The 11,840-nt window shown below is 40.0% G+C and overlaps 2 protein-coding genes across 5 annotated transcripts; one reads left to right on the forward strand and one right to left on the reverse strand.

Moving 5' to 3' along the window:
• Positions 1 to 1,073: 1,073 nt before the first annotated feature.
• On the reverse strand, positions 1,074 to 4,399 carry selenop (selenoprotein P). The gene is given in 5 exon segments (XM_068311400.1): positions 1,074 to 2,721; positions 2,814 to 2,931; positions 3,022 to 3,234; positions 3,533 to 3,766; positions 4,271 to 4,399. Coding segments are annotated over 4 exon segments (873 nt in total). The 5' UTR covers positions 3,736 to 3,766; positions 4,271 to 4,399; the 3' UTR covers positions 1,074 to 2,382.
• A 1,693-nt stretch (positions 4,400 to 6,092) lies between these two features.
• Positions 6,093 to 10,911, forward strand: znf131 (zinc finger protein 131). 4 transcript variants are annotated; one of them, XM_068310707.1, is made up of 9 exons: positions 6,093 to 6,231; positions 7,530 to 7,677; positions 7,759 to 7,860; positions 8,172 to 8,316; positions 8,486 to 8,591; positions 8,673 to 8,861; positions 8,965 to 9,343; positions 9,435 to 9,565; positions 9,950 to 10,911. In XM_068310707.1, the coding sequence occupies exons 2-9, from the start codon at positions 7,548 to 7,550 to the stop codon at positions 10,424 to 10,426; spliced, it is 1,659 nt and encodes a 552-aa protein (XP_068166808.1). In that variant the 5' UTR covers positions 6,093 to 6,231; positions 7,530 to 7,547; the 3' UTR covers positions 10,427 to 10,911. The 4 variants fall into 4 exon arrangements, with proteins under 4 accessions (XP_068166808.1, XP_068166810.1, XP_068166809.1 ...); XM_068310709.1 differs by having other exon boundaries at positions 8,968 to 9,343; positions 9,950 to 10,910; XM_068310708.1 differs by lacking the exon at positions 6,093 to 6,231 and adding an exon at positions 6,274 to 6,456.
• Positions 10,912 to 11,840: the final 929 nt, after the last annotated feature.

Consider the following 11,840-nt stretch of genomic DNA (forward strand, 5'->3'; position numbering starts at 1 on the left):
ACAATTAAGACAGAGGCTGTGTATTGCACTCCTCCGTGTGGGGATGATTGAATCAGAGAGACAACCACTCACAGCTCCTGGTCTAAGGACATTGCTTGTAATTACCCATAAGTCACTGTTCCCCTGTATTGGATCTTTAGCCCAATTACGCCCACACAACCAGTCCACCTCTACTTCATTTATTACCTCCTCTTGCTTGTTGACCTTTTCAGACACACAGTCTGACAGGCAATTCAGATGCATTAAACTGACCAGAGGTCTTGTACTTAAAGTCTTGAAGACAAATTCACAGGTTTCGATATCAGAATGGAACAATTGCTAATACCACGTGCATCTAACGCCATTCAAAAAAAAAAAGAACAAACACAACAGACATATTGATTCATATAGAATAGATGGCATTTCCCCAATATGTTTTCTGCTGTTCTACACTCCGTTGCCTAGACCAGTGCAACAAGAAGAGTTTCAAGTATCATTGATTTACGTTGTGCATGTTCCTAATTAATACAGAATGCTTCCAATAGTTCCCCAGAATGAAAGCCACTTTACTCAAGAACTTTTTGAAATGAAGCGGCACTGTCTTAAACCTTCTGGTGTAGAGTAGTCAAAAGCTTGTGCTAAATCTAAATGAGTACAGACTCCATCTATGAGCTCACTGGTCAGCTGTTAAGAAGTAGTATTTCACTTTGTAAACCTTCATTGCCATCTGCTGACAAGTTTTGGGCAAAACACTTCAACAGAAATCTATGCATAAATGTGTCGTAAATTACTATAGATTTATAAAAAAGAGTTTTATCCACAGATGACTCTAAGTAACATAAAGAAATAATATTTGTGTTATTGGCTATAGGTTGTCTTATATTGGTATCCACATCACACATTTTAAGTAGGTAATAAGATCCGTCTGTTTTGTTGAAGTCACGTGCATCAATCCTCTCAGGCACGTGTAGACTAGTCTTCCAAGTGTCCCTCCCCTCACACATGCAATCCATGTCTCATAGACACATCTGACAGCCTAAATGAACTGTTGTCTTCGATGCCATGGGTTCGATAAGAACACACACACAGACCAGTAAAGTAACCCAGTTTTCTTTATTCACCTCTTACACAGCAACCTTAACACAATGCAGTTACCTGTACGATCATCAGGTTTCAGGGTGACTCTTGTCTTACCGAAGAAGCCATCATTAGGTACAGATTTTAGATTGTATTCCAACAATCCTTCCATGGTTACACTCTTTCTTTCCCCATTTTCTAAAATGCACAGCCTTGTGTTTTTATGTGTAGTATTAGTTTGTGCAATTTGCTAACCACACAGCAAATCTAGGCAATGTTGGCAATGCTCAACAATTACAATGTGCATTTTGTGGTCAAAGGTTCATGTGACTTGTGTTAAAGCTTGTGGAGTAAATCAACAAGTGTAAAACTAAATGAAGGTCACTGTGGTAGTTAGAGCTCTTATATGTGCTCATGAGGAATGATCAATAGTAATAATCTGCAGACACATACCACTGCTATAAGCTTCTCTACATTTGCTTGAGATTTCCTTCCCCACTAATGGGTCTCTGATCTCAATCTTCCCCTCAAACACACGATTTCTGATAATTACCTAATTTATTTAATATGCTATAATAGCATCTTCTCTTATTCTGAACTTAACAATTTTTTAATAGTTAATCATGTTCCTGAACTACCTCCTCCTTCTCTCTCCTGCCTGACTTCAAACAGACGCCACTAGAGCATAGTTTCCGCACCTGGTTTCATGACGGAAGGAGGGAGAAAATAAATGGAAAAGCAAGTTTATGAACAAGACAGCTATAATCACTCCTGAGAAAAGACAAGAGCAACCACCCCTGCCAGACATGCTGTGTCAGATGAAATGCAAAATTTATTCTTCACCAAATCCTTCAACAACCTGCTGATTCATCTTTTACTTTCTTTGTTCATCTTCCTTTTTTTTTTTCTCTAAATAGGTAATATTGGACAAACGCCATGCTGTCAGGGGTGCCCTGCCCTTTCCCAGGGTAATACTTGTTGGTAAAAAGATGTCTTGGCCTCTGGTGTTTCTGGTTTTAAATTGAGATTGATATCAGAGCCAGTTTACAGCTCTCATTCTCAGTTTACACCTTGAGGTCAGACTCATGGGGCTGGCTGAGGGTGCTGTCAGTCAGCAGGAGGCGAGCGTCACTGTCAGGACTCCCTAACATTGTTATCTGTCAGGCTGTGTCACTGTCAGGAGGCAGGCAGCGCCTCATCACAGTGTCAGAGCCCAACTGGCTGCTCACTCCCTGCATCACCAAACAGCCGACGTCAGTGTCAGCATCAAGTGGCCTTGGCTTCATTTTCAGAGCCTGCTGCCCAATGTCAGCTGTGCTTTGACTTTCACCTCGGCCTCACTGGTGCTCAAGGCCCCACTGCGCCTCCATTTGAATCCTGTTGCATCTGGTGCATGTGCACTACTTGCTGCACCTGACCTACATCTAAATGATCTTGCCTTTGAAATACACCACCATCTTGCTCATACACTTGCTGGCTAACATCTTGCTGGTTTTGACTGTGTCCATGGCCATCATGATTACGATGGTGATGACCATGCTGGCCATGACCATGGTGACGCCTGTGATGATGACCATGTCCAGTGCCTTCCCCTGCAGGTGAAAGTCTGTCTCCACTAGGCTGAGCATCTGCTTGATCTTTGCACTCCTCTGGTGTCTCAGTGCTCTGTGGAGTGAAATAGATTGGACAGACACCAATTCAGAAGAGACTTTGACATATCATGAGAGGACTAATTCAGTTCACTGTGCGAATCATACCTCATGTGTACACTCTCCACAGATACGTTTGCAGTAGGTATCTTTAATAGCCTTCTCCACGTGGCCGTGGCTTAGGATAGAGTACGGCATTGAAATGTGATGAGTGAGACGACCGCATCTGCAAAAAGGATAGAGAAGCATAAAGGGTAAAATAATGCTGTTCTTGATTTTTAAAAAGCAAATGATGCTTCAGCTACAGGTAACAAACCTGTCATAAATGAAATAGTCATCTTTCTCTCCTCCCAGAGTCTGCCAAACATCAGGCTGCTGCTCCTCCTGTTTGTAGAGGAGGATGTTTGCTGATAGTTTCTGTGCCAACAAAGGGTGTAGGTATTGTGATTGCGCTCCCTGGTGGTTGATGACCATGTATACTATATTTCTTAGACCCTGACTCTCCAGTTTCTGGCGCAGGCCACCCATGCTGAGCAGGAGAGGGAAATCAGAGAACATGAGATTTAAGGAGCAAAGTTGTCAGTGAAGCTTACATTGATAATAAACACTTAAATATGCCCTTATTTTATGATGCACAGCTGTTAATGGATGCATAGCAGGTACCATTATGTGTGTGCTGCATCTTGCTGCAAATTTTGCATTCGTCATAACAGGTCATAAAATATAATCTATTTTCTATTGATTTTTATTGCTGCCGGTGTCATTAGTTTTTAAATGGCCACACCAACAACAAGATGACAGGGAGGATGGCAACGCTGACCACATACCTGGAGGCCTGCACCAAGCAGAACAATCAGCTGGCTTGATAAAGGGCCACCACCGTCACCTGACCCATTGCCCCCTTCATCGGATCCACCTCTCCAATAGTCCAGCTTGGTGGCTCCTGACATCGTGCCCCACCCCCGTCACTCTCTGCACCGCCCCCATGGAGCAGGCAGAGCGTGACGAGCAGGCCAAAGCACGCCCACATCACTGTGGTGCCTCCCCACTGCTCCAAACCACTGAGCACAGAGAGGGAGGGGAAGGTGTTGTTGGGAACAAGGAAAGGAAGGCGGGGGGGAGAGGAGATAACATTAAAGTCTGGAAAAATCTAGCACCTCCAAAGTGACAGGACAGTACAAAAGGTCAAAGAATGTTCAAGGTCTTTGTTTTACAAATTGCCCTAGATATCAAGTCTTCGTAGGAAAAATGGGGAAAGGACAGCAAGAAACTGTGCCTCCAGGAAGTTACAGATAGCATATGTCGTTTCTGTAATTTATTACTCTATGAGTAACGGACAGAAAGGTAAAATAGGCTAATGCAGAACACGGTACAGTGACTTGCTGAAGTTGGATAAAGTGACAACAGAAAGAAAACACTTTAATTCTTTTAAATATTTGTTGTAACGAAATATTCAAATTCCAGGTTCTTAAAGCATTTGTCCATTTATTTATGGTTGTTATTAAATGAAATAAATCTTATTTTCTGAGCATTAACTGTAAAATGCAACGAATGCTTTCACTTACCGTTACTTTCTTCTGCTCAGCTCAGCTTCTAGTTGCTGCAGCTTCTTGAACAAAAACAAGTCTCTTTCCCTCTTGCTCCCCCCTTTTATACTCTCCCTGTTGTTTTTCTGTCAGGGTGGAGGACAAAGTTCAGTCCTAGCTGCATGTTGACACTACCACTTCTCTAAAGTTTAACAGTGCATGACTCCCTTTGCTGACAAGACACAATTTTTCTTTAATGGATAATGTTTCAATGGATTAACAAATTCCTCAAGTGAAATAGTGAGACGAGGACAAGTTACCTCTTTGCTGCAGCTGTTTAAGTTTGCCATGCAAATGCTTTAAGATTGCATAGGGTTGTAGTGTGGAAAATGAAATGATAAACTTAAATATGCAGAGACAAAGACAAAAGTTTGTTTTGTAGAAGAAAATTATGTACAAATAAATAACAGTTTATTTATATAAAAAGCACACTAACAGTTGGAACTCGCTTCAAAGTTCAGTCATGCAGGTGTAGTTATCATGCCCTGTTATAGTGGAAGACAGCCAGGTACTGAGGTTAAACGTCAGTTTTAACGAGGTCATAAAATGTCAGTAACATTGTGGTTTTAAAAAGAATAAAACAAATTCAAACACAGTTAGAAATGCAAAATATTTTGTTTTTGAAAACTAAGTTATGCCTGTAGAATATTAGAAAATCTGATTGGGTTTAATTGAGTCCCTGGATTACATGTCAAACAAGTACCTAGTTTTATGAGCCATTGTTTATCATTTTATAGCATTGGCCTTGGGGTCGGTGACATAAGAGGTCCCACTGACCTGTGTAAGCAAATATAAATAGATAAATGTTAGGATATTTGAAAATACAATGATTACTGTATGTAATGATCAGCTCAAGCACAGGCTTGCAGTCAATTTAATTCAGGGGTGGGCTGATGCCTAAAATGTAATTACACACCAAATGACCCAGAAAGTAACCATAGAAAGCACCGTTAAAACTTCTAAAGGTATCGAGCTAATTACAAAAAACAGTGCCAGTTCTCTCTGTCTCTTTCTCTCTCTCTTTTCTTAATTTTGTCTATTTTTTTAGTTTGATAAATGTTAAACGGTTGGATGTTTCTTTGTTCAGGAAATGCACAGTACTATTGAAGTCAAAAGTCAAAGTCAAAGTCAGCTTTATTGTCAAGTGTACCATATATGCATGACATACAGCACAGATGAAATTGCAGTCCTCTCTGACCCACAGTAAACAGGCAGTACAACACAGGCAGCACAACACAGGCAGGACAATACAGGCAGTACAACACAGACAGTACAACACAGACAGTACAACACAAAGTATGAGACGAAACACAAGGGATGGTAAGACATCTCTATACACTCTGGGGTTTTTTATCCAGAAAACGCGCAGTACTGTTGAAAATCTTCTTTACGTGAATCTCTTTTGGATTTTGTATCAACCTGATTACTTTGTAATTTGGCTTTTATGAATAAACGTGATGTTAAAAATCAAAATCAAAAAATCTCTCTTCGTAGAAGAGATGGTTGTAGAGAATGGTTAATTGTTTGTTTTTTTATCTTAACTGTCTGTTTTTTTAGTTTGATAATTAAAAGGTTAGATGTTTCTTTATTCAGAAAACGCGCAGTACTGTTGAAAATCCTCTTCACTTGAATCTCATTTGGATTTTGTATTAACGTGATTATTTTGTAATTTGACTTTTATTAATAAATGTGACGGACGGACGGACGGACGGACAGACAGATAGATAGCGGCCCTGATGAGAACAATCAATACGTCATTGTATACAGTCACTAAGCAACGCTCCTTGGCGTCCTTGACTTCGCAAGGGCTTCTGGGAAACAGAGGCCTAGGGGTTTGAACGACCGCCCTTTTTGGATCATCGAGAATACAACAGCAGTACGCCCGTCGCAGAAAATATAATCGCAGAACAACTTTCTGAAGCTTCGTAACCAACATTGAGGTATACATCCCGATGGGTTTGAATGCATATCTCGTTCCGCTGTGGCTAAAAAGCGGGGAACTATTTGTGAAAAGTGTATTTTAATGCGCGATTTGATGACGTAATGTTGATTGTCAAACTCGAAATGGCGATTGTGCTAAGAGGCCACAAGACTCCGGGCTTGTACTATGTTTATTTCTTACAAATTCCTGTATCTAAACGAGTCTACAGTCATGCCTAGTCGAGGTAAGTTAGGTTTTGGTTACATTTAAACCACAGATATGAGGAATGATTAATTTCTTCTGCTGCTGGAGGCCATGATGGTTACGTTAAAATTAGCTACATTAGCAGAGATGCTACGTTAGCTAAAGGAACAAGCATGTGTTTGAAACTCGGGGTAGCACGTATATTTACATCTGTCATTAAGGATAACTCAGGTAAACGTTGACCAGGTTTGATTGCAATGGGGTTCTTACGGCCGTTGTGTCAACAATTGTAGTCGTAAACGTTAATTTCAGATATTGATAGTGATCGAAACTTGTCACCTAATTTTGGGCGTGCATTGGAGTCTTGGCTGGCGTCGCGTTTGTCTTGATTTTTTTTTCATATTCTGTCATTCACTGGGAAAACAACGTGCAGACAAATACAGTGTCCATCTATCTTTCTCCAGTCATTCGGAAATGATCTGTGATGACGTTGGTCACATGTTGTGTTAGCTGTACAAGTATGGTCATACGAATGCAACAAGGGGATCTATATCGAGGAGAAATAACTTGTGTTTCTGCATGCAAGTAGTGACAATTTAATGTAATTGATAAATCTGCCCACTTTTTTATGATTAATTTATATATTAAGAATAAAATACATGAAAAGTACATTTCAGAATGTCATCGGTCCCAAGTGTTGTCTTAAAATTAATATACCAGCATATTGCTCAACTTAAATTACAACGACTGGCTGTTTATAGCCATACATTATAAAAAGAAAATCAGAAAACCTTATAATTCAGAACAAAAATTATTGATATAAATTATTGAAATATGATCAAGCCATTTAATAATTGGAAACTATGCTCCTTTTTATTGGTTTATCCACTGATCAACAAATTGCTTTGATGTAGCTGTCATGGAATTAAAAATGTGTTTATCAAATGATTCAAGAATTGGGGCTGTAAAAATACTGCTCAGAATTGTGCAACTTACTATTCAGGGGCTTTTATTGTTATTTAATTGAAGCAGGAGTGAACTGAGGTCTGTACTTTTCAATAGGATTCATTTATATGAAGATTGGTATGTTTGTTTTCCACTTTTCCTTTGCAGGGAGGGATACGGTCAATAATGGAGGATGAGGTGGAGGTCGAGCTGGAAGGAGGCAATGAGTACCCAGCACATTACAAAGTTATGATGGATAAACTTAATGAACAGCGGCAGCTGGATCAGTTCACAGACATTACTTTGATTGTGGATGGTAAATATTTATACACCAATGATAATCTTTATGATGTTTATGTAAAAACTGAAGTAAAACCTAACTTCTTCTCTTTTACAGGGCGCCAGTTCAGAGCCCATAAAGCAGTTTTGGCAGCATGCAGTCAGTTTTTCCACACATTCTTCCGGGACTATACTCAGGAGCCCCTAGTGGAAATAGAAGGTATTTTGTGTTATTGAATCAAGAAGCACAACATGAGTTTCGCTTAGAGGAAATAAGACAATGTCTAAGTGGCAACTGATGTGCATGTCAGCTGTTGTCCTTTTCAGGTTATTATCCAAACTGGAAATGTACCTCACAGATCAATTATGTAATCCTTATCATAATTACAATTGTGACATACATGCTTAAAATTCCACATATGTCCAGACAAGATGTCCCAGCTACGGATATGTAATTCCCTATGATTGTCACGGTCTTGAAATTGTAATTTTTATCTTTTAGCTGACCAATGCTTGTCATACACTTGACAGGAGTGAGCAACATAGCCTTTCGCCATCTAATGGAGTTCACTTACACAGCAACGCTTGCTGTAACTGGAGAAGAGGAGGCCTATGATGTCTGGAAGGCTGCTGAATACCTCCAGATGCAAGAAGCCATCAAAGCACTCAGCAACAAGTGAGACTTGCACACAGTTGACCTGTAACTTATTTGTAGCTTATGTCGGTGTCCTAATTTAAATCACGTCATGTTACAGACTAGTAGTGGTCCTTTGCTTTATGGGTTCGACAGGAATCCTTAGTGTAAACTTTGATGTCTGTCTAAAATAGCCTGTTCTCTTTTGCAGGATAAATGAGCCTTCATTGAGAGCAAAGCACAAAAGTAGAAAGAGAAAGATTGCTGAGACTTCTAATGTGATTACAGAAACATTACCTTCTGTGGAAGGGGAACAGGTCAATATCTTCAAAATGTGTCTGAATGAATAACGAGCTATCATTGTTGAGTCAACACTAAATATTCCACATTTACTTTAGGTGGAGATTGAAGTGATAGGAGAAGGGGCCATTGAAGTGGAGACTGGAATGGAAGAGGTGGTTAATGCTGCAAAGAATGCTCAGTCAGGGTCGGATGACTCTGCATTAGCGCTTCTTGCTGACATCACCAGCAAGTATCAGCAGGAAGACTCTACGCTACAAATCTCTAAGAGAGAACCAATAGAAGAGGTATATTTATAGTTTTTCTTGTACAGGCTATCAATTAAAGTGGCCTTTGTATTTAAAAATGTATAATAGTAAACATTTATTATATTATTAAACTTTTGCTCAGCAGGAGGTGATTTATCAGGAGGAAACAGTGATGGCTTCTAAGGTGTTGGAGAAGGTCGAGGTCGTCGAGGTTGAGATTTCCCAAGTTGATAACATGTTTCGATGCAACAAGTGTGACCGTAGCTTCAAATTGTACTACCACCTCAAACAGCATTTGAAAACACACCTGGGCTTGCTGGAAAAACCCCATGTGTGCAGCCACTGCGGTAAAGCCTACACACGGGAGAGCGCCTTGAAACAGCACATCAGCACATTTCATTTCGAAGCAGAAGAACTGACTCGAAACCAGAAACCCCAGAAGAAGGTGCATGTATGTGAATACTGTAGAAAACACTTTGACCACTTTGGCCACTTTAAGGAGCACCTGAGGAAACACACTGGTGAGAAAGAAATTGAAACTGCTTGTTTTTAGTCTTTGTCCCGCTATGCAGATGTGGTAACACACGCATGGTTTTTAATGCTTCTGTCCAGGTGAAAAGCCTTACGAGTGTCCAGATTGCCATGAAAGATTTGCAAGAAACAGTACGCTGAAGTGCCATATGGCAGCCTGTCAGAACGGGGCAGGAGCCAAGAAAGGACGCAAGAAGCTCTATGAATGTCAGGTACAGTTTATGACAGATATATTTGCCTCTTATTCTAACTAGATATGGATACCATATTTTTATCTTCAGAAAAACATGCTCATTCCGTATTTCTTTGTCAACTTACACTTGTTAATGGTGTTTACAACGCATTTCTACCGTTTGTTTGTTTTTTTCTTTTGTAATTTACCTTTCATTCAAACCTCTTAAAGATTAATTCACCATATCACGCTCATATTGATAGACTGATGACAGGTTGCCATGCTTGAATCTGTAAGGATTAGAAATGAGCATACTGTGCTGGGAGATTGTTTTGATTATCTTTATTCATTTGTAACTCTATTATGATCGGTTCACTTTCTTTGTTACTAAAATACTGTAACTCATTTTCTGTTACACCTTCAGGTATGCAGCAGTGTATTCAACAGCTGGGATCAGTTCAAAGACCATCTTGTGAGCCACACAGGAGTCAAGCCCAACCACTGCACCATGTGTGACCTGTGGTTCACCCACACAAAAGACCTAAAGGCCCACCTCAATCTCATCCATTCCACAGGCGACAACAAGGAAATGGTCTTGACTGATTCTGCTGCCACTGCCGCCCTCGCTATCGCCACAGAGAGCATGGAAGAAGCCGAAACTGTCCTCCTGGATGATGGAATCCAGGTTGAACATGTCACAGTGGAGCCTGTGGAAGTGATGGAAATGGAGGAGACTGCAACTGTGGTGGTGGAGGACGGAGGGATGGCAGAGATGTGTGAGGAGGACATGGAGCGATTGAAGCAGGCTGGGGTACAAATCCAAGTGGTGCACGTGACCACAACGGAAGTAGATGGGCAGCAGGTGGTGAACTCTCAAGTGGAGGTAGAATTGGAGAATTAAGTGTTGAATGTTGAGGAGCCTGAACAAGGAGTAGCCGTATTAGAAAATGACAAGACTGTGTCAAATGACTTTTTACGATGCTGCCAGTTCTAATGAGCTGCAATCGCTTCAAGATGGCAGCTTTTCCATAAAGAACACTGCATGTGGGATAAAGCATGTCACCACAGTCTGTCCTGCTCTGGGTCATCACCCCGAATGAGGTTTCCACACACACAAACACAACCCCGTCTCTAAAGTTTGACTTATGGATGGACATTTACAGCCTGCTCATGATCCTATATTTATTTTGAATCCGTTTGCCATCTTATGTATTCTTGGTGACTCTTCAGTGATTCATCAGTTTATCTTTTTTCTGTCATTATTTTACCTCAAACTTATATTATTGTCTTTAAGTTGAAGCTGTCGAGACAGTTTGACAATAAATGGTAAATGATGCTGGTAGAGATCATTTTATATGAATAAAAATGGTTTACACATCTCTCACGACTACTGAAATCCTAACAACGGCAAAACTAGGGCAGAAAGCAATAAACAGCTGATAGACTTAATAAATATGCCCTAAGCAAATGACAAGGCTGTACAACATGTACACCTGCTGATTTTGTAGGTTATGAGCAATATATTTAGATAACAGTATGGGTATTTGTACATCATAGGCATTTAAAAACACCAAGGGGTTTATTTGCAAGTTTATATGTGTATTATTTAAGTTAGTGTTTTGTTCCTTGATAACATGTGATGATAATCTTATGTTAAGCAATAGAAAAAAATCCAGAGTATAAGCACTGCTTCCACTTTGACACAGAGTTTACAACATTTTACACATTTGGTAATTACTGCACACCCCATTTTACTGATTAGAGAAGTTATCCTTCTTGTTGACTGGAACACCCTCTGGATGTCATCCGTTGGCACGACGCTGCTGCTGAATCTGTGGAGGAAGGTCAGGCCACAAAACTTGTTCACACTTTTGATGGTTTTTTGACTTTTGGTATTCCATAACAAACCCAATAGCAATCCCTCATGTTACTCTATCCTCAGCGGTCTTGCAGATGTACTTTTAATAAAAACTTGTGCCTTTGCAAGGTTGAGTAAGCTTAACTAAGGACAGGCAATTTTTGATTATCTGAATTAAATCATTGTGGCTATTTGACTAGAAACTTCAGACTTGATGCTATTCACAAAATCCAGGCGAACACTACCAAACCTTGCATTTTGAGAGTCATCTCAAATCTGTCCTGATCTACAGTCATTTTGTAGAAAGTATTTTTTTTGTTGTAATATTGTACTGATAAAATGGTATGTTTTTAAATCCACTGAGTAAACAATATAATTCATGATTACACACACACACACACACACACACACACACACACTTGTCAAGAAGCTTTAAGAAATCAAAAAATCTAGAGTA

Source organism: Antennarius striatus, chromosome 3 (genome assembly GCF_040054535.1).
Source record: "Antennarius striatus isolate MH-2024 chromosome 3, ASM4005453v1, whole genome shotgun sequence".
Taxonomy (NCBI): domain Eukaryota; kingdom Metazoa; phylum Chordata; class Actinopteri; order Lophiiformes; family Antennariidae; genus Antennarius; species Antennarius striatus.

What these genes read in the sequence shown, in the direction of transcription:
- znf131 (XM_068310707.1), top strand. Translation starts at nt 7,548, where the DNA reads ATGGAGGATGAGGTGGAGGTCGAGCTGGAAGGAGGCAATGAGTACCCA. An exon ending in CATTACTTTGATTGTGGATG is followed by an intron (nt 7,678 to 7,758) that starts GTAAATATTTAT and finishes TCTCTTTTACAG; the next exon opens with GGCGCCAGTTCAGAGCCCAT. An exon ending in AGAAGCTCTATGAATGTCAG is followed by an intron (nt 9,566 to 9,949) that starts GTACAGTTTATG and finishes TTACACCTTCAG; the next exon opens with GTATGCAGCAGTGTATTCAA.